Raw genomic sequence first — 20,769 nt, forward strand, 5'->3', positions numbered from 1 at the left:
CACATGCCCCAGGTCTCTGCTCGACGTCACAGGCTCAGACCAGCCTCCCCGACAGCCCTGTGGGAGCAGCTTGCCAGCCCTCCCCTCCATCACCGCATCCTGCCATTGCACTTTATTACAAAACAACAGTGTTTGCCTTTCGAGGTTGTCCTGAGAGTTCAAGTGAGTTAATCTATAAAGCACTGGTGAGTTATAAGCGCTACCTTGAGTGGTAACCATTTAAACGCGTCACAGCATTTGTACGGCGTAGCGTGTGTCATATGCCTCTGCTTCTGTGCATGCGTTCCTCCCTCCCTTGCTGGTAAGGCTGGTGCAAAAGTAATTGCGGTTTTAGCATTGTTGCCATCTGTCGTTTGATGTTGGAATACATTCTTAAGTAAATGTGGGTATGTCATACATCATTTTAATGTGTATTTCTCACTACTTTTTTTGCTAATGACTTATCACTTGCTGTTTATTTTGTATGCATTTTAGACTATAGAAATGATGTTAGACAAAAAGCAAATTCGAGCAATTTTTTATTTGAGTTCAAAATGGGTCATAAAGCAGCAGAGACAATTCGCAACATCAACCACGCATTTGGCCCGGGAATTGCTGACGATTGTGCAGTGCAGTGGGGGTTCGAGAAGTTTTGCAAAGGAGACGAGAGCCTTGAAGAAGAGCACAGTGCACGGCTATTGGAAGTTGACAACAACCAAGAGCCCAAGCTGATCCTCTGACAACTACACAAGTTGCCGAAGAACTCAACGACAACCACTCTATGGTCCTTTGGCATTTGAAGCAAATTGGAAATGTGAAAAAGCTCAGTCAGTGGATGCCTCATGAGCTGACTGAAAAATCAAAACAATCGTCATTTTTAAGTGTCGTCTTCTTGTACGCAACCACAAACCATTTCTCAATGGGACTGTGATGAAAGTGGATTTTACACAACAACCGGGGACGGCCAGCTTAGTGGTTGGACCAAGAAGCTCCAAAGCGCTTCCCAAAGCCAAACCTGCACCAGAAAAAGGTCATGGTCACTGTTTGGTGGTCTGCTGCCGGTCTGACCCACTGCAGCTTTCTGAATCCCGGCGAAATGATTATATCTGAGAAGTCTGCTCAACAAACAGATGAGAGGCACGGAAAACTGCAACACCTACAGCCAGCATTGGTCACCAGAAAGGGCCCAGTTCTTCTCCACGGCAACACCTGACCACAGGTCACACAACCAACACTCCAAAAGTGGAACGAATTGGGCTAGAAAGTTTTGCCTCCTCTGCCACTCACCTGACCCCTTGCCACCCGACTGCCACGTCCTAAGCGTCTCCACGACTCTTTGCAGGGAGACGGCTTCCACAACTGGCAGGATGCAGAAAATGCTTTCCAAGTTCGTGGCCCCGAAACACGGATTCTTACGTTACAGGAATAAGCAAACTTATTTCTTGTGGCAAAAATATGTTGTAATGGTTCCTATTTGTATTAATAAAGATGTGTTTGAGCCTAGTTATGATTTAAAAATCACAGTCCAAAACCGAGATCACTTTTGCAGCCACCTAACAGACTATGACCCGCACGAGGGCGGGAAACGACCGGCTTGGCCGCTGCTTTGACTCCTGAGGTCTACAAGTATTCACTGGGCGCCCACTCAGTGCGCGGCCACGGCTGCGCCCCTTCACAGCTCGGCCCGACCGGGCAGGGCGGAGACTTAAAACCCAGGTCTCCGCCGCGGTCCGAGGCGCGGAGGGCGACACGCAGTTTCGGGGGGCGGTGGCGGGCCCGGGGCTCGCTGGCGGACGGCCGGCTTCCCGGGCGGCGCGCGGGCGGGACTACAAGTCCCAGGATGCCTTGCGGCGCGGGCGGGCGCGGGGGCGCGCGGGGCGGCGGCGGCGCGGGGGCGCGCGGGGCGGCGGCGGCGCGGGGGCGCGCGGGGCGGCGGCGGCGCGGGGGCGCGCGGGGCGGCGGCGGGGCGCGGGCCGGGCGCGGGCGGACCATGCCGGGCGCCGGGGCCCGCGCGGAGGAGGGCGGCGCGGGCGCGGTGCCGGCGGCGGGCCCCGCGCGGGAGCCGGCGCGCCTGTGCGGGTACTTGCAGAAGCTGTCGGGCAAGGGCCCGCTGCGCGGCTACCGCAGCCGCTGGTTCGTGTTCGACGCGCGCCGCTGCTACCTCTACTACTTCAAGAGCCCGCAGGACGCGCTGCCGCTCGGCCACCTGGACATCGCGGACGCCTGCTTCAGCTACCAGGGCCCCGACGAGGCTGCGGAGCCGGGCGCCGAGCCGCCCGCGCACTTCCAGGTGCACAGCGCGGGCGGCGTGACGGTGCTCAAGGTGGGCCGCGCCGCGCCCGGGCCTCCTTCCCTCCCTCCCCGCCGCCCCCGGGCCTCCTTCCCTCCCTCCCCGCCGCCCCCGGGCCTCCTTCCCTCCCCGCCGCCTCCCGGGTCCGTCCCTCCGGGTCCGTGCCCCCGACCCGCGCTTCACCTGGCTTGGCCGGTGAGGCTGCAGCCGCCGTTCCCGCGCCGCCCGGGCTCCGGGCCTCCTCCTTCCCTCCCCGCCGCCTCCCGGGTCCGTGCCCCCGACCCGCGCTTCACCTGGCTTGGCCGGTGAGGCTGCAGCCGCCGTCCCCGCCCCGCCCGCAGCCTCCCTGCGCCTCCCGGGCCGCGCGCCCCCGCCCGTGCCGCCGCGGGCGCTGCACTTGTGCCCCCACGGCCTCCTCTCACCTGTGCCCCGACCTCGGGCTCCGCGGTTAGCCTTCCTGCGCTTCAGCCGCTTGTCTGTGAAATGGGCACAGCAGCGCAGCCCGCGGGCGGTCGGGGCGATGGCTGGCACTCCGGCTGCTCGTCCCTGTCACGCGGGTGCTGCGGGGACGGAAGGAGCCGGCTGGCAGGGCTCTTTCGGACACCGCCTGTCCCCAGCAGGGCGGGCAGGCACGCCCCGGCCGAGGCCCCGCGCCACCAGTGGCAGAGCCCGCGTCCTTGCCTCCTGTTCGGCTGGAGGGGCTCCGGCGGCGGCGCCCTGCCGGTGCGGCTCCCTGGTCCTCGCGCGGACGCAGTGGGGCGACGCGGAGCGGAGCGGCGGCAGAGGTGGGGCGCTGGCGCCAGAGGCCCCAGTTCTGGACGGCCTGCGGAGCTGGGCCCTCGTCTCCAGGAGCCCGGTGCCGGGGGCGCCTGCAGGGGTTGGGCCCAGGCCGGCGGGGCTGCTTCTCCGCAGGCCGTGCTCCCTGCAGGCCGTGCTCCCCGCGTGCAGGCCGTGCTCCCTGCAGGCCGTGCTCCCCGCGTGCAGGCCGTGCTCCCCGCAGGCCGTGCTCCCCGCGTGCAGGCCGTGCTCCCCGAATGCCGTGCTCGCCGCATGCAGGCCGTGCTCCCCGCGTGCAGGCCGTGCTCCTCGCGTGCAGGCCGTGCTCCCCGCGTGCAGGCCGTGCTCCCCGCGTGCAGGCCGTGCTCCCCGCATGCTGTGCTCCCCACGTGCAGGCCGTGCTCCCCGCAGGCCGTGCTCCCCGCAGGCCGTGCTCCCCGCATGCTGTGCTCCCCGCGTGCAGGCCGTGCTCCCGGCGTGCAGGTCGTGCTCCCCGCATGAAGGCCGTGCTCCCCGCAGGCCATGCTCCCTGCCTGGTTCCTCTGAGCCTCCACCCTCACTCCTGGGTCTCGCTGCTTTTCCGCATTGCGAGCTTGGCTTTCTGCAGGGCAGTGGGGCTGGGCTGCGTGGAAGCACTTTCCTAGCGGGCCAAGTGAGAGCAGAGGGGCAGGCGTGGCCTGTGGGCGCGGGACTGTTGCCGGGACCTCCGGGGCGATGGCAGCTGAAGCTGCTCCCGGAGTGGTCCTCAGAACTTGGTTGACTCAGCGTTTGCCAATTCGAGCAGGGTCTGATTCCCAGGTTCTCTTGGGCTTGTGTGTCCCGGCTGTAAGTGGTGCAGCCAGCCTGTTTCTCCAAAGGGAGCCAGGCAGGGCTGCAGCTCTACTCGGGGTGCCTGAGCCTGTCTGAGCGAACTCGGGAACGGCCCAGCCAGGGCTTTGGCCAAAGGCAGAGGCTCGTCCTCAGTGTGCACACGGACTGCCCCTGTGTCGGGTGAATTTCCTGTGGGACTGTTTAGTTAACAAGGAAATAGAGTGTCCTGTTTCAGATTTTTTCGGATGACTTTAGAGCCCTCTATCAGTATTTTCATTGAAAAAATTTTTTGAACAATGGAGATATCTACGTAAGTGAGGCTACAAGGTGTGATGTCAGGAGTGTGGCTTTAGACTTGGGTGGACTTGAACTTGCAGCCAGGGTCTGCTGCTCACATTGTTGGGCATGTTATACCACCTCTCTGTCCCATTTCCTGTTTGGTCTGGTGGGAATCTTACCTTCCTCGTTGGGTAACTGAAGGTTCTGGAAAATGTTATGGAAAATGGCTCGCACACAGTAGGCACTACGTGGCAGCCACATGAAATGTCAGTGTCTTTGGCCAAATATGTGGTATAATCAGATGGTGAAGTATTACCCAGTAGTGAACATGAAGGAGCTAGCCCTGTGTGTGTCAGGGTGGATTACTCTCACAAACAAAATGAGTGACAGAAGGATTGTGTTCAGAAGGATAGCGTGTATGTGGAGGTTGAGAAGATCGTGTGAAACAGGACTGCGGAGCGTCAGGACACCTGCTGTGCAGTGGGGGTGGGGAGCAGGTGGGAGGGAGAGCCCTGCGTTCTGGGCGGTGGTTCCCTCGGTGGGGACACAGAGGGTGTGATTGGGAACAGGCACCCTGGGGCCTCCACGGTTTCGCAGTGTTTTCTTTCTTGACCTGGGAGATAGGTGCATCAGTGTCATATTATGCTATCCCTCTTTTTGTATATTCATAATACTTCTTTAAAAGAAGAAAATGCATTTTCCTGTGGGTTACTGACTATGCAGGATACTTTAGTATGTAAAATTAAATTGGTTGCAGAACGGGACGGACTGTCTGGGGCCGAGTGCTGGCTGAGTGAGAACAGTGGGAGCTGCTCTCGGGAGGCAGGTTTCAGAGTAAGGGTGTGCTTGAGAGACAAGTTTCGGCGTACAGTGATTCCTTTTGAGCTATAGCAGTAAAAATTTTTTGGTGGTAAAAGTAGAGATTAGCAGTTTCTCTTCCTTTTCACCTTTGCAATCCGAGAACTGATTCCCATAAGCTTTAATGCTTCACTTTGGGGCTGCCCGGCCCTAGGGGAGCCCTGATTTCCAGCGATTCTGTGACAGGGTTAGTGAGGATTTGCCCTGTTCAGACTTCAGCCGATATAATCTTACAGATACCATTTCTTCTGGCAGATGGGTTAAAAAGTAAAAAAAAAAAAAAAAAAATCAGCACTTTGCTTATTCTATCATCATATGTTTCTTATTTTAAAACATCTTTCAGCCTTTTCTGGAGAAGCTGTGGTTTTGTTGGGCTTTTCCAAAATGTTTTACTGCTTGAGTCTTAACGAAAGCTGTACTGGAATTTCTTAGTAAACTCTGTCCTAGGTGAACTCGGGATCTGGTCTAGTGCCGTGTTTTACAGGTGAGGGACTAGCGCCAGAGAGGGGCTGCGATTTGCCTGAGGGCACGAAGCTAGTCTGGGCCCCTCTTTGAAAGCAGGGGTTGTGGGGACAGCGAGTGTCCCCCACGTGGAGCGTCTAGCTCGTGTTGTCTTCCCGACAGGTCGGCGTATGTCGGAAACTCTGCCGTGACCTGGCAGAGGCCGATGGTTGTGTGTGTTGGGGGTGGTTGCTGAAGGGTTCTCAGGGCCTGTGCTGGAATCTGAGGCCCTCGGGGAGGAGAGCACGTGACTGGCTGAGGGTGAGGCTTGCACAACCCTGTTCTTCCAGAATCCCTCGCTCTGCTCCCTCACTCCTAGGTGTAGGCGTGTGGCACTCAAATGGACAGGCGTGTTGGCACACACGGCTGAACAGCTACGCATCCCTATTCTTAACCCACATTTGTGGGAAGGATGCACATTCTCTGGCGTTGAAACTGCTCGTAGCTTGGTGACAAACATTTGCTAGCTTGGGTAATCACCGTGGGTGCATGACAACATAGATGTGGTGAGCCAGCCTTCCTTGCTGTCTGGTTCTGCTGCACCACGCTGCCCTGGGGCATCTGCTCAGGGGCCTGGAGGTATTGTTTCACTCTTTAAGTCACGGAGGCCTCACTTTTCACTGGCTTCCCCGTTAGTAAGTTCTTTAAAGCCAGGTGCGGTATCGTGCTCGCGATATCCCGTGGCTTTCAGTCTCCCGCTGCCTCTCACGCTGTCTTCTCTAGGGGAGTCTCCGCCCCACTTCCTGCCAGCCTGGGTGAGCTCCCTGAGGAGCCCTCTGTGTCCCGGCTCCCAGAGGAGCCCTCTGTGTCCCGGCTCCCTGAGGAGCCCTCTGTGTCCCGGCTCCCTGAGCAGCGCCCGGCACACAGTAGGCGCGCTGTGGACCGAACGTCTGTGTCCCTGCGGAGTTTGTGGTGGAGCTCTTACTCCCCACGCGGTGGCGTTTGGGAAGTAATTAGGTCTCGAGGGCAAAGCCTTCGTGAACGGGGTTCATGCCTTTATAAAAAGAGGCCCAGAGAGACGGTCTCTGTCTCTTTACCTCTGAGGTACAGCAAACAGGCCGCTCTCTGCAGACCAGGACGAGGGCCCTTAACCACTCCGGGACCATCGTCGACTACAGTCGACAGCCACAGGTGGACTCGCACAGCAACTGTAGCCGACAGCCGTGATAGGAACGCACACAGCCGAGCGTCGACTGTAGCCGGCAGTCGTGATGTGACTTTTCTAATTTTTCATTTATCAAAATAAAATTGTAAACATTTAAAAATAACGTAATGAAAACATATAGGTATACGTTATCCATTCTGATGTGCATGACAAGTAAAGCTGCCTGTAAAGGAAAACAAGCTCCCAGTGCTCTCAAGCTTTCCTCGTCACACGAGAGCAAGACGGACGCGTCGTCAATGCACAGCACAGACCGCCGTGTGGACTGCGAGTGCGGCGGTGGGCGAGGTTTCGTGGCCGGTGGGCGCTGTGCTGAAGTGGTTAACAGGAATTGGCCGGCACCTGGATTTTGGGCGGCAGCCTTCAGAACTGAGGAATAAATTTCTGTTGTTTAAGCCACCCAGTCTGCGATATTTTTGTTACAGCAGCCTGAAGTCAGACAAGGCACCCAGGTAGACGTTTGCTGAATGAATAAGGAGGAGGTCACCGAGTAAGCATTGGTTTTGGTGTGAGCGCTGACCCTTCAGAAGTGATCAGCCGCGACTCCCAGGCGTACCGGTGTGTTGTTATAAATGTCATTCTTGCCTCATGTCATGCAGGTGGCAGCCACATTGAATCCCACCGAATACAGCAGGTGTCAGGAGTCCAAAAGAGGGTTGTGCCTCACCCTCCCTGGCGGAGGGAGAATGCAGGCCGCCTGTATTCGCAGGTCTCTCTCACTTTGTGCCAGGTCGGGGCCCGGAGGGCACTACATCGTGTGTGTGTGTGTGTGTGTGTGTGTGTGTGTGTGTGCGCGAGCGTGTGAGCGTGTGCTGCGAGGAGCCGCAGAGTGCGTGTTCTGGGGTTTGCGGCCGCGCCGTTGTGGGCGTTGCTCTGCAGTTGCAGCAGAGAAACAGTCATGGAGTTAGTGTGGCTGTGTTCTGATTTTTATTTGTGACTGAAATTTGAATTCCTTGTAATTCTCACATTTCACCACATATTTTTTTTTTATTTTTTTCAAGCCTTTAACAGTGTTGAAACCACTCTTGGCTTGTAGGCTGTGCAGAAACAGCGGTGGGCTGGACGTGGCCCTTGCACCATAGTTCATTGACTCTCGTGTTCTAGGAAGGCCTCGGGAACCTCTCATTCACTCATTCACTCGTTCCCTCTCTGTGCGTGTCAGGCACTGGGATGTGGACTGAGAAGACAAACACAACTCCTGTGCTTGTGGAGCGTTCTTTCCTCGTAGTGGGGACACAGACGTGAGTAACAATACGCGACACAAACAGTGCTGGGAGGTCCGGCAGGAAAGAGATGCAGCGTACGTGATAGGGTTTTGGTCTAGTCTGGGGAGGGGAGGGCCAGGACAAACCGTGCTAGGAGATCTGGCAGGAAAGAGATGCAGCGCATACGTGATAGGGTTTTGGTCTAGTCTGGGAGGGGAGGGCCAGGAAAGACTTCCCTGAGGAAGTGAGGGCTGAGCTGAGACGGAGAGGAGGAGTCGATGTTAAGGGGGGTGCAGAGAGGGAGGTCGGGGTTGTAGGGAGAGGAAGTGGTGTAAGCAGAGCCTTAGATGGGAGGGCTGGTGGCATGTGGACTCCAGGAGCCTGGTCGCAACTGGGGTGACGGGCACAGACTTTGGAAGAGGCAGGCCTTAGGGTCAGGGCAGGGTTTTGGTCTTTGTCTTAAGAGCTGTAGAGTCAGTGAAGAGTTGTAAGCAGGGTTTGACTAATAGTTTTTTTTTCCTCCCAAACTGATTGTCTTAGTGTATCTGGGCTGCTGTAACAAATACCATAGACTGGGTAGTTCATAAACAACAGAAATCTATGTCTTATAGTTCTGGAGGCTGGGAAGTCCAAGATGGAGGTGCCAGCAGATTCGAGGTCTGGTGTCACTCTCTGCTTTAGGGACGGTGCCTTCCAGCTGTGTCCTGCGTGGTAGAAGGGAGCAAACAGGCTTCCTCTGCCTTCTGTAAGGACACTAATCTCATTGCTGAGGGCCCTGCCCTCGTGGCTTAATCGCTTCCCAAAAGGCTTCACCTCTTAACACTGTCACATTGGGGATTAGGTTTCAATGTATCAATTTTGGCAGGACACAGACATCAGACCACAGCACCGATGGTTTGGTCATGCCTAGTATTTTTATTTATGTTGGAGGATTGTCTTGTCTGTGTATGAAAGGTTGAAGTATTTATATGTTGCGTACTTGCAAACAGGTCTGAAAATAAGATGAATGCAAAGTTGAAGGTATCTCAGATAATTGTGTTTCTGAGTGGGCAGTGCTTTGGTCTTTGAAACTGGCTTTCGGGTGTGTGTGGCTGGGGCCTGCCTCACCCTCATGGACTTCCTTTCCTGAGGCATTGCCAATGGCTACCTTATTTTATTGTTTTTGAGGCAAAGTCTTGCTCTGTCATCCGGTCTAGAGCGCCCTGGCATCAGCCTAGCTCACTACAACCTCAAGTTCCTGGGCTCAAGCGATCCTCCTGCCTCAGCCTCCTGAGTAGCTGGGACTACAGAAATGCACCACCATGCCTGGCTAATTTTTCTATTATTTTTTGTAGAAACGGGGTGTCACTCTTGCTCTGGCTGGACTGGAACTCCTGACCTCAAGACCTTCCACCTCAGCCTCCCAGGGTGCTAGGATTGCAGGCGCGAGCCCCGTGCTGGCCTTACGGCTGCCTTTTTGACTAACCTCGTGTTGTGCTTGCTCTGCTCCTGTGAGCACCGTCAGTTTCCTATGGAGTAACTGTCGTATTTCCTGAGAAATGGCATGAGGGTCAGGTGCATTCGGGGTAGAGATGCACCAGCTCCCACCTCACTCGGGCTTCTGAGGAGGGTGGTCAGGTCCCTCAGTCAGATGCCTTTACCTGTCGGCCACAGGCTGTGGACTTCCCACCTCCAGTCAGAGCAGCATGGAAACAGTGACCTTTCCCCCTCAAAGAAGGAAAAGAACTCTAATATTGTAGAAATGACTCAGAGTGGGGCAGGGAGTTTTGAGGAGGAGCTTTTGGTTCTGATAGCAGAGAGAATTTATGTAGCAGCGACATTTCGAGTGGGTGTTTACCTAAACCCTGTCGGAGCAGTCCTCAGCTAGGTTTGTTTGCTTTCACAGAGCGAGTGCAACGTGGAAATGGTGAGCTGGGGAGCGGTGGTGCCTTTGAGTAGCGTTCCGCCAGATACTCTTCCTGGAGCCGTGAACAAACACCCAGCACTTGTGAGGCCTTCCGAGGGGCAAGAAGCTGAGAGGGTCCCTGGAGACTGCAGTTTTGTGATCGCCCGATAAGCAGGACTCACTGGGCAGTCAGGGAGCCCTGAGCCGACAGGAGACTCGAGACAGTTTTGCTCCCTGATCTGGTCTTTGAGCATCTGAGGTTGTGTTCGACTAGAGCAGAGACTCCATAAGGGCAGAGGTTGTTTCTTTGTATGGGTTTACCACTGCAGTCTTTGTGCGTAGAGGAATGCCGGGGCCTGTTAGATGCTCAGTGTACACTTGTTGGCTAAATGAATGTTCCCAGCCTCAGCCCTCCTGCTGTGTGTGTGTGTGGGGGGGGGTGATGCTTTCGTTTCGTGGTCGAAGGGGATTTGCAGTGCCCATTTATTTAGCAGATGTCTTGAGCATCCACCATATGCAGGCACTGTGCCTCTTGCTGCAGATACAGCAGGTACAGTTTCCCACTGATTTAAGAAACTAGAGTGTTAAGACTTTACAAATATCTTCGCACCTGATATAATCAAAGAATTGCAAGAATTTTGAAAAAAAATCAACAAACGTTTGAGGGAGACCATATTTGTCTGTAGTATTCAGCATTGGAAGGTAAATATCAAATGTCTAAGAATTTTTGGATTCTGAGAGAGGTCTGGTACCTCTCCATAGCAAATGAAGGGGAGGGGACATCTGTATATAAAATACTAATTTGGATGTGGCCCCGGGCCAGAAGTCTGTGCTTTGTGTAATGATCTCTGTAAGCATATTGGAACTGGGGAGATCTGTATGACTGATGATCAGGAAAACCTCCCTAGAAAGGATGGGGCAGGGGGGTTTTGGTGTAATTGTGAATTTTGGTATAATTGTGCAGCTGCTCAGGCTTCGTTCCTCTTGGGTCAGCAAGATGTGTTCCCGGTAAGAGGGAATCACTGTCTGTTAATGAGTTTGAGCACTTGGCCGTCTTCTTAGCTTTGGTAGAGTGTGTGTGGGAGAACTGGAAGCCGTGTGAGGAGAGCGATGAGGGAGCTGAGGTCCTCGGGCTTCTCCTCTCTGCCCGCGTCCAGGCGAGAGGGCCACTGAAGGAGCTACTGCCCCAGGCGGGAACTTGCGGGTCCAAGTGCATGGCAGGCCTGCGTTATCAGAGATGTTGATCTTAGATTATAGGGATTATTTCCAGGCAGCAAGCCCAGTACTTGTTTCCCTTTCCAGCTCCCTGAGCCCAGGGCAGGCCGTGGTTGCAGGGAAGGTGGCGGCTCTCTGAGTGAGCACAGCCAGCCGTGCGCCTCGCAGGCTGTCTGGCCTGTTGGCGTCTGGCTGCCCCGGCCTCGGGGTCGTCCTGGGCCTGTTCTGGGGTACGATCGGCGCCTTGCCATTGGTTGGCTCTGTGAGCTGGATGAAGGCATCTGGTATTTTTGCTCCGAGGGTCCTTATCCCAAAGTCAGAATTGGAGAGGCCCTCAGAGACCTGCCTGTCCTGCCCCGTAGGATACAGCGAGGAAACTGAGTCTCACCGCTCGTCAGTGGCGCCCCTGATGCTAAAACCTTCTCCAGACACATGAACCACGTTTTACCATTTTTAGGCCCGGAAGTTTGATGGTGCTTGCTTCATACACCCAACTTAATCGATTAGTAGGAAATTAGGCGTGTTCTCTTTTTAGTTATTTGTATTTGATACACAAATACTCAAATCGTACATTAACTGTTTTGTGTTGGGGCACAGATTTAAGAAGTTTAGTCTCCCGAGGTTGGAAATTAGCAGCTCGGGTTACAAACTTCCTGTGGGGGTTGACCTGGCAGGAAACGTTAGTGACGTTCCCCTCTTCAGGAGGCGTCTCTTGGAAGGTGGCCTTGGTTTTCTCTCTTGTCCTCCAGGGGAAGCGGGTCCCTGGCAGTTCTGCTCTGTGAGTCGTGTCCTGTGGCCTCAGAGCTGAGCCAGTTTATACAGCTCCCTCGTCCGCTCCGTCCCAGAGTGGAGACTTTTCATCTGTCTTTAGAGGGACGCATCTGTGGTCAGCACCGTGGGTCTCAACTCCAGGGTGGGAGAGAAGCCGCCTGGGTCCCGGGAAGATGCAGACTGCGAGGTTCCTCCCGAGAGGTTCCAACTTGACAGTAGGCCAGGGCGGGTCTCGGGAATCCCACTGTGTCCAGCGCCCGGCCTTCTGCTGCAGGTCTCGTGGCCTCTCTGAGAAGCAGTGCTCTCCCAGCTCGTGAGCCCTGCCTGGCCGTGAGAGCGGACGGGCCCTGCTTGGTGGCGGTTTCTTTTCTTTTCTTTCTTTCTTTTTTTTTTTTTTTTTGAGACAGAGTCTCACTCTGTTGCCCAGGCTAGAGTGAGTGCCGTGGCGTCAGCCTGGCTCACAGCAACCTCAAACTCTTGGGCTCAAGCAATCCTCCTGCCTCAGCCTCCCAAATAGCTGGGACTACAGGCATGCACCACCACGCCCGGCTAATTTTTATATATATACTTGTCCAGCTAATTTCTTTAATAGAGACGGGGTCTCACTCTTGCTCAGGCTGGTCTCGGACTCCTGACCTCAAGCGATCCTCCCGCCTCGGCCTCCCAGAGTGCTGGGATGACAGGTGTGAGCCGCCGCGCCCGGCTGGTGGTGGGTTTCCAAGTGCACTAGAAATAACCCCTCTGCGTGGGTGGAGAGCAGTGGAGTGTGGCCCTTTCTCCCTAGTGTGGCACTCTGTGGTTTGCAGCTGTGTGTCCTCTCTGCATGTTGCGCTTCTCTGTTCCGGAACGATGGTTTTGGCCCAGTTCTCCGCTGGCTCTGTGGTTTCTGTCTCCTGTGCCGATCTCAGCGGCTGGCAGACACCACAGGCCAGGGCTCCTCCGTCGGCCTGCAGGGGACGTTCCGGAGGGCAGCTGTTCGCTTGGCATCTTCAGGTGTTTCTGCGAGGGTGAGTTTTACTGATTGCCGCTGCCCAAAAGCTGGTGAGTGCTTTCAGAGCCCCCAGCTTTCGCCCAGAGAACGGTAGGTAAAGGACGATGCAGGAGAACCGTCCGATACTCCCTTGAGACACCCACTCCATCTGAAAAGACTGTTACCGTGTTTCCCCGAAAATAAGCCCTACCCATAAAATAAGCCCTGGCAGGGTTTGTAAGCATTTGTGCAATAGAAGCCCTACCCCGAAAATCAGCCCTAGTGACGGGCGTGGCTGCGCAGCGCGTCTGCACAACCCGTGCGTGTCGCCGCGGAGCGGGAAAGAAGACGACCAGCCCTTCTCGTCTGCCCCGTCGTGACAGCTGCTGTCCCAGAGGTGACCGGAAAGGTGCGGGCAGCCCCACCAGCAAGGCTGGCTCCCCCTGTCGGGTCCCGGCCGTCCTGTGCGTGCTGCAAGCTGAGGCTTTGAGGGGAAGATAACACATCCCCCGAAAATAAGCCCTAGGGTGTCTTCTTGAGGAAAAATAAATATAAGGCCCTGTCTCATTTTCGGGGAAACACGGTAGAATTCAGCCTGGTCCGCAGACTCCCTGTGAGTCCGCAGACAGGCGGGGAGGTTCCTGGTGAGGCTCCCCTGCCCCAGGTCTCTGGTGGGGGGCTTGGGAGTCTGCCTCTCCACCCTCAGCTCCTAAAGCTGCATATTCAGTCCGTCCTCCCCAGTTCCCAGTTTTAGTTAGAAAACATCAAAGCAGAGCAGCGCAGTGCCGCGTGGTATGTGAGGGCCGTTGTGGGCAGAGGCGGCCGTGGCTGTGAGCCTTTTATGTGTCCTGAGCCCGCGGCTGTGGCCCTCCCTCCCGAGTTGTGCAACGACGGGGCTGATGGGAGCCGCAGGAATGCACTGCGGTCACCCGGAGGCCACGTGCCCCGTCCTCTTTGAAACAGAAAGCATTTTGACATTTCCTGGGGAAGCGCAGGCTCCAGGGTGGCCTTGTCCTTGCCCTGTCCTGATGAGATCTGTGGCCGGCCGGTGGGCCGCCGGGGCCAGGGCCGCGACCCCTCCCAGCGTGCTGTCTTCGTGGCCTTTCCCTGTGGACTCTTCCCCCGACAGCGGCTCTCGGTTGTTAATCTCTAGCGAATGGACAACAGCATAAGAAAGTACTAGCTGAAGATGGGTTTGGGAAGTGAACTTTCTCTCCAGGTGTGCGCTGTTTAAAAGTGGATGTTTGCATGCGTGCCTGTATGAAAATGCTCATTTTAAGACACCAATTTCAGAAAGTTCAAAATGAGAGTTTGTTGTGTTCACTAGAGGAATAAAGGTTTGTGAAATTGCATTCCACTTTCGAAAGTGCCGAGAGATCCTGTATGTGCCTTCTTAGTCTCTGTTAACTGGGCTGAAACAGGAGATTTCAAAACATTCCCAGGGAAAAAATACATTTTTTTTTCCACTGGTACTGGGCCAGATCCCTTGAGATTGTTTCCAGGCGCATGATTTTGAAACACTCAGGAAAAGATTTGGAACCTAAAGCCATTTATCAGATCTGGGGCTGTACTCTGTTTTCCATATGAATTTCGTTTTGTGTTATCACGCTGCTTACGATAGTCTGGTGCTTTCTTTTGCTTATGGAAGAAATTACCTTAGGCCTTTCTTGTACATCCAGATATCCTTCCTTAAGTTTAAGAAACAACAACAACAAAAAAATCCTTCATTATGAGCAGCCATTGCATTCTTTTAAGAAATACGGGTGCATAAAACTATCTGGAGTTTAAATTATTGTCTGTGAGGTGTGCAACCTTAACCCATCTGTATGTATGTTCTGTTTTCTGTGGCTCCTTCATGACCATTGGTTTTTCGTTCTTTTGGCTTGTAAACATGGGAGGACTTGACCCTTTGGGGAGGAGCCCGGAGCTGGCACCCCAAGCGGGTGACAGAGGCGGCATGTCATCGTGCATAGCGTGGGGGAGGAATGGGCAAGGGGTTCTGCAAGGGTGTCAGGTGGGATGTTTGCACTGGGTCCTGAGCAAGGAGGTGGCATGTCATCGTGCATAGCGTGGGGGAGGAATGGGCGAGGGGTTCTGCAAAGGTGTCAGGTGGGGTGTTTGCACTGGGTCCTGAGCAGGGAGGTGGCATGTCATCGTGCCCAGCGTGGGGGAGGAATGGGTGAGGGGTTCTGCAAGGGTGTCAGGTGGAGTGTTTGCACTGGGTCCTGAGCAAGGAGGTGGCATGTCATCGTGCCCAGCGTGGGGGAGGAATGGGTGAGGGGTTCTGCAAGGGTGTCAGGTGGAGTGTTTGCACTGGGTCCTGAGCAAGGAGGTGGCATGTCATCGTGCCCAGCGTGGGGGAGGAATGGGCAAGGGGTTCTGCAAGGGTGTCAGGTGGAGTGTTTGCACTGGGTCCTGAGCAGGGAGGTGGCATGTCATCGTGCCCAGCGTGGGGGAGGAATGGGCAAGGGGTTCTGCAAGGGTGTCAGGTGGAGTGTTTGCACTGGGTCCTGAGCAAGGAGGTGGCATGTCATCGTGCCCAGCGTGGGGGAGGAATGGGTGAGGGGTTCTGCAAGGGTGTCAGGTGGAGTGTTTGCACTGGGTCCTGAGCAAGGAGGTGGCATGTCATCGTGCCCAGCGTGGGGGAGGAATGGGTGAGGGGTTCTGCAAGGGTGTCAGGTGGAGTGTTTGCACTGGGTCCTGAGCAAGGAGGTGGCATGCCATCGTGCCCAGCGTGGGGGAGGAATGGGCAAGGGGTTCTGCAAGGGTGTCAGGTGGAGTGTTTGCACTGGGTCCTGAGCAGGGAGGTGGCATGTCATCGTGCCCAGCGTGGGGGAGGAATGGGCAAGGGGTTCTGCAAGGGTGTCAGGTGGAGTGTTTGCACTGGGTCCTGAGCAAGGAGGTGGCATGTCATCGTGCCCAGCGTGGGGGAGGAATGGGCAAGGGGTTCTGCAAGGGTGTCAGGTGGAGTGTTTGCACTGGGTCCTGAGCAAGGAGGTGGCATGTCATCGTGCCCAGCGTGGGGGAGGAATGGGCAAGGGGTTCTGCAGGGGTGTCAGCTGGGGTGTTTGCACTGGGTCCTGAGCAAGGAGGCGTTTGTGAGGGAGGTGTCAGTGCGGTGGGAGGCAGAGCTGGTTCGGTGGACTTGTGTGGGAGAAAGGTTATGCTCTTACAGAGTTTTAGGCAGTGTGGGCCACGTTACCATGCCAGACCCCTGGCACTTGGAAGCCATCGGAGAGTTTTAAGCATGTGATACAGGTGGCTTCAGTGGCTAGGTGTCAGGAGAGGGTTTGGAGAGGGGACCGAGGACAGCAAGACTAGTTCGGGCTGATGCACAGGCCCAGGGCGGGCGCATCAGCAGTCAGGGGCCTGAGTTTGAGAGGCTGACGAGGGCGTTGTTAGGAATAGGAGACCTGGTGACTCTGCTGGGCTGGAGAACTGTTCCTGTCTCCGTGTTTGTTTATGTGCGGCCTTGCTCACAGCAGTCTATTGTTAAGGAATATCCTTGCAGCAGAGCGTGGCCAGAGCACCCAGTGGGGAGCGCCGCGCAGGCTGACCGCGTGCTCTGGAGTGACACTCCAGCTCTCCAGACCGGGGACCGGCACCCCCGCTCTGTGGGGCCTGGCCTCTGGAGTGGGAGTTGTCTTTGCCCCCGAAGCCAGTACAGGGTTTTCTTTTCTCTTCTTTTTTCTGAGACAGAGTCTCACTCTGTCGCCCGGGCTAGAGTGCCGTGGCGTCAGCCTCGCTCACAGCAACCTCACACTCCTGGGCTCAAGCGATCCTCCAGCCTCAGCCTCCCGAGTAGCTGGGACTACAGGCATGCACCACCATGCCCAGCTAATTTTTTCTATATATATTAGTTGTCCAGCTAATTTCTTTCTATTTTTAGTAGAGATGGGGTCTCGCTCTTGCTCAGGCTGGTTTCAAACAGGGTTTTCTTTTTGTCTCTTTTTTCTGGGGCAGGGTCTCGCTCTGTCTCCTGTGGTAAAGTGCAGTGTTACCGTGATAGTTCATTGTAACCTCACACTCCTGGGCTCAAACGAGCCTCCTGCCGCTGGGACTACAGGTGTGCATCACCACGCCCAGCCAATTTTTCTCTTTTTTTGTAGAGACTGGTTCTTGCTCTTGCTCAGGCCAGTCTTGCACACCTGGCCTAAAGTAATCCTCCTGCCTCAGCCTCCCAAAGGGCTAGGATTACAAGTGTGAGCCACCGCACCTGCTCAATACAAGGTTTTCAGTCGAACTTTGCCGTTGGTTGAGGTCATCAGCATTTCAGTATTTGGGGAAAAGCATAGAGGAACTTCTGATTCCTGCCGAACTGCTGAGAGGTGGATTTTGTCTTGTACGTGCACGCCTGTCGTTCCTGTTGATAGCAAGTACCGTGTTTCCCTGAAAATAAAATCTACCCATGAAATAAGCCCTAGCAGGATTTCTAAGCTTTTGTGCAATATAAGCCCTACCCCGAAAATAAGCCCCAGTGACAGGCGTGGCTGCGCAGCGCGTCTGCACAACCCGTGCGTGTCGTCGCAGAGCGGGAAAGAACACGAGCAGCCCTTCTCGTCCGCCCGGTGAGAGCTCTGTGGCTCCACAGGAGAGATCGGGGCCGGTGGTTCTAAAGGAAACAGAGTCGCAAGACATTCAGGATGGGATTCGGGGTCTGGAGAGTGACGATGATGTCCCAGAAGAAGACGGCTTCACTGTATTTGAATAAATGTAGATGGTTGTGCCGTACTTAAAAAAAAATAACACATTCCCTGAAAATAAGCCCCAGGATGTCTTCTTGAGGAAAAATAAACATAAGGCCCCGTCTTGTTTTGGGGAAACACAGAGCCAGGTTGGGATGTGGGCGGTGCCAGGTGGCTGTGAGGTGTTGGGTGACGGCGACGGCGCAGGCGGTTGACAGCGAGTGCAGACGGTGTGCTGGGCGCTGTTCCGTGCACAACTCGCGCTGGCCCGTTGGCTCTCGTAACAGTAGCCCTGTGAAACAGGTTCCTGTTATCCTTATTTCAGTTTTGCCGACAAGGAACCTGAGGCCTGGACAAGCTGGTGGCTTGCCTGACGCAGCCAGCACGTGGCAGAGCTGGGGCGCGAGCCAGGCAGTCAGGCCCCAGGTCGGCGGCGAGCCCGTGGTGCGTGTGGGAGGTTGGCACGAGGGCTCGGTGGCGGGTGAAGGCGCAGCGTCTGCACGTAGTCGTTTAGTTCGTGTCTGGTATTGATATGCAGTGTAGATGGTGGGAGGGCCTACACTTTCATTACAGTTTTAAAAACAAAATTTTTATGTGTATTTACGGATAGAAAAAATGTCTGGAAAGAAGTACACCAGCGTGTTGATAGAGGTTATTTCTGGTGATGCGGCTGTGTTCATTTTATTTTCTGCTTTGTTTTTCTGTGTTTTACAAATTCTCCGCAGCAAATGTGGGTTGTTATTATTTGAAATAAAAGTCTAAAATATGATTTTCTTAAAAAATAAAGGTGAATAGAACAGGAGCTCAGCAGGCAAACAGGACTCCTGAGCCCAGGCCAGGTGGAGCCCTGCAGAGCACAGCGGCTGGTGACTTGGAAGGTGTTCAGTCTCTTTCTCAGCTTGTCGTTGTGTCTAATTCTATTCACCGTATTTGTAGATGCACAGACGTTTTCTTTGCTTGCTTTCTTTGTGGGTTTGGAAAGGACTTTACCTTCCAGAGACTAGAAATGAGAGCGAGGCAGTTCTTGCTTCCTGACACTAATGTTGGTGGCTCCTGGGCCGCATCTCAGGCTCGCGGTTGAAGTGTCTGTCTTTCTAGTTTTCAATTTTGGACTCCGTCTTACAAGAGTTGTTTGTTCTCCTTGTCCTCAGCATTGGGGCACGCAGCATTTGTTTCCTGAGAGAACTTCAGTTTTAGCCGTTCAGGGGTTTCTGCTAAAACTTTCTTCGCGGATTTATGCGGTCCACACTGTGTGACTGTAAGTCGGACTGTCCCGACCACACCTTTGAGATCTGGTGCAAGTCTACACTGCCCTTGTTATAAGAGGCAGAAAGAGATAGACACTTAATTGCATAGGAGTTTTCTTCTAGTAATTTAGTGGTTTTTATTAAAATCATTAATGTCTTAAATTCATTTAATGGTTTTTATGAAATTGATTGAATCTTGTATCAAACTTGAATTTATTTTTTATTATGATAGGTTTTTCACCTAGGTCATCATTCATAAATTTTTTTCAGATATTTGACTAGTTGTCCTAATGCTATTATTTAATGATTAATATTTTTTCACTGGTTTCATCTACAATGCTGAATAAATGTTTTAATATATATTGGGCCCTATATTTTGCATTTTTGGCAAATACAGTGCTGCTTGTGACTTTATAATATTTTTAACTATTTGGAGAGGCAAGGCCCCCGCCTCTTATTCCTTTTTTAAGAATTCTCAAAGATTAAACTTTGACAAATTTTGTGATCTCTTTGCTATGCTTTGAGGAATATTTGAAATTTTGACTCGATTCTTTACAAGTTTGTAATTGTATACGTAAGCATTTTATGTTGACTGTGATTGTGAACGTGTTTCTCAGGGGTACTGCCTGCTTGCGGGGAAGGTCTTGGGTGGGAACGAAGCAGGACTCGTCCGCTCTGCACCCAGCTGCTGACGCTGGGCTGGGCCCAGTTAGGCTCTTAACAAACACGTGCTGTCAAGTGCATGGGCGAACATTTTATATGCACAGTGTTTTCCCCTTTTCTTCCTTTGGATTGCTTTAGCTGGATTCCCAGGAGTGGGGTGTGCGTCAGAGGACATGAGCATTATCACAGCTTCTAAAACGTACTGAATGTTGATAGGAGGGGATTCTTTACCGAAGGGTGAGAGAGCAGGGAGCAGATCAGCTCGGACAGGGTGTTGCGTGCTGGAGACTGGCTGGCGGCGAGGCCTGGCCCTGCGTGTGCCGCGGTCACTGCCCCAGCCTCTCCCCGGGTGACGCCCTCCGCCCGCCTGGTGCTGAAACCAGGAGCTGTGATCAGACTTCTCGTCCCGACAGAGGGATCGTCTGGGCACCAAGGGGGGTGTGGGGGTGGGGATGAGTCCCAGGGACAGGTGGCAAGGGCCGTGTCACCAGACAGCAGTGGGCTTCTGGGTTGGGGCTACTGGGGACAGAGGTCTTCCGGAGTAGCTGGGGCTTCCCGTGGTGCTTCCCAGCCAGCTATTGTTTTGGTTTTTTTTTGAGACAGAGTCTCACTGTATCGCCCGGGCTAGAGTGAGTGCCGTGGCATCAGCCTAGCTCACAGCAACCTCCAACTCCTGGGCTCAGGCAATCCTCCTGCCTCAGCCTCCCTAGTAGCTGGGACCACAGGCACTCGCCACCATGCCTGGCTGATTTTTTCTATATATATTGTTAGTTGGCCAATTAATTTCTATTTTTAGTAGAGACGGGGTCTGGCTCTTGCTCAGGCTGGTTTTGAACTCCTGACCTCGAGCGATCCTCCCGCCTCGGCCCCCTGGAGTGCCAGGATGACAGGTGTGAGCCACGGCGCCCAGCCCCCAGCCAGCTGTTAAGGCCTGTGTTCCCACCTCCAGCAGAATGAGGGGCAGCGGCCCTTACTCTGCGAAGTCACCTCGTGGCGTGGCCCCCGAAAGCAGCAGGTGGCCGCGGTGTCGGGAGTGTGCCCACCCAGGCCTCTGCCCCTGCCCTCCCAGCACACAACCAACGTGGCTTTCCGAGCGGTTTGGCTCCGTCTCTTATGTGGGGTCGGCGCCGTATTTGAACTGGGGTCTGGCCTTCTTGAGGCATCAGCAGCAACTGAACGTAAGGGGAGACCGAGTCGGGTGCTTGGGTGCTTGACTGCATTCAGGGCACTGTGCCGGGCATCTTGGGCGCACGGAGACCGGCAGGTGTGGCCTCTGCCTTCGAGGAGCTTTGCTCGGTGAGGAGCACACAGGGAGGCCCATCCCTGTGGGAAGGTTACCTGGGCCGCAGGGCGCTGTGAGCCCCCATGCAGAGGAGGGAGAGGATTCGCACTCATGGCGGGGACTTCCGCTGACGGGGTGGCGTCTGCGCCGGGCCCTGGAGGATGAGCAGGAGTTGGAGAAGCTGGCGTCA

The 20,769-nt window shown here is 54.8% G+C and overlaps 1 protein-coding gene and 1 long non-coding RNA gene across 2 annotated transcripts in view; one reads left to right on the forward strand and one right to left on the reverse strand.

Annotated features, from left to right (window-relative positions):
- Positions 1-493: 493 nt before the first annotated feature.
- On the reverse strand, positions 494-3,021 carry LOC142871888 (uncharacterized). Its single transcript, XR_012920059.1, has 3 exons — positions 2,692-3,021; positions 1,267-1,449; positions 494-994 (listed from the first exon to the last, which is right to left on the reverse strand). It is a non-coding gene; the product is annotated as an uncharacterized LOC142871888 (long non-coding RNA).
- TBC1D2B (TBC1 domain family member 2B) overlaps positions 1,938-20,769 on the forward strand; it is a 71,455-nt gene continuing 52,623 nt past the window's right edge. Inside the window, exon 1 of the mRNA XM_012738365.3 lies at positions 1,938-2,302. Coding sequence (XP_012593819.2) covers positions 1,970-2,302 — 333 coding nt within the window. The 5' untranslated portion in view covers positions 1,938-1,969. The remainder of the gene's footprint in view (positions 2,303-20,769) is intronic.

Source organism: Microcebus murinus, chromosome 7, assembly GCF_040939455.1.
Source record: "Microcebus murinus isolate Inina chromosome 7, M.murinus_Inina_mat1.0, whole genome shotgun sequence".
NCBI classification, from domain to species: domain Eukaryota; kingdom Metazoa; phylum Chordata; class Mammalia; order Primates; family Cheirogaleidae; genus Microcebus; species Microcebus murinus.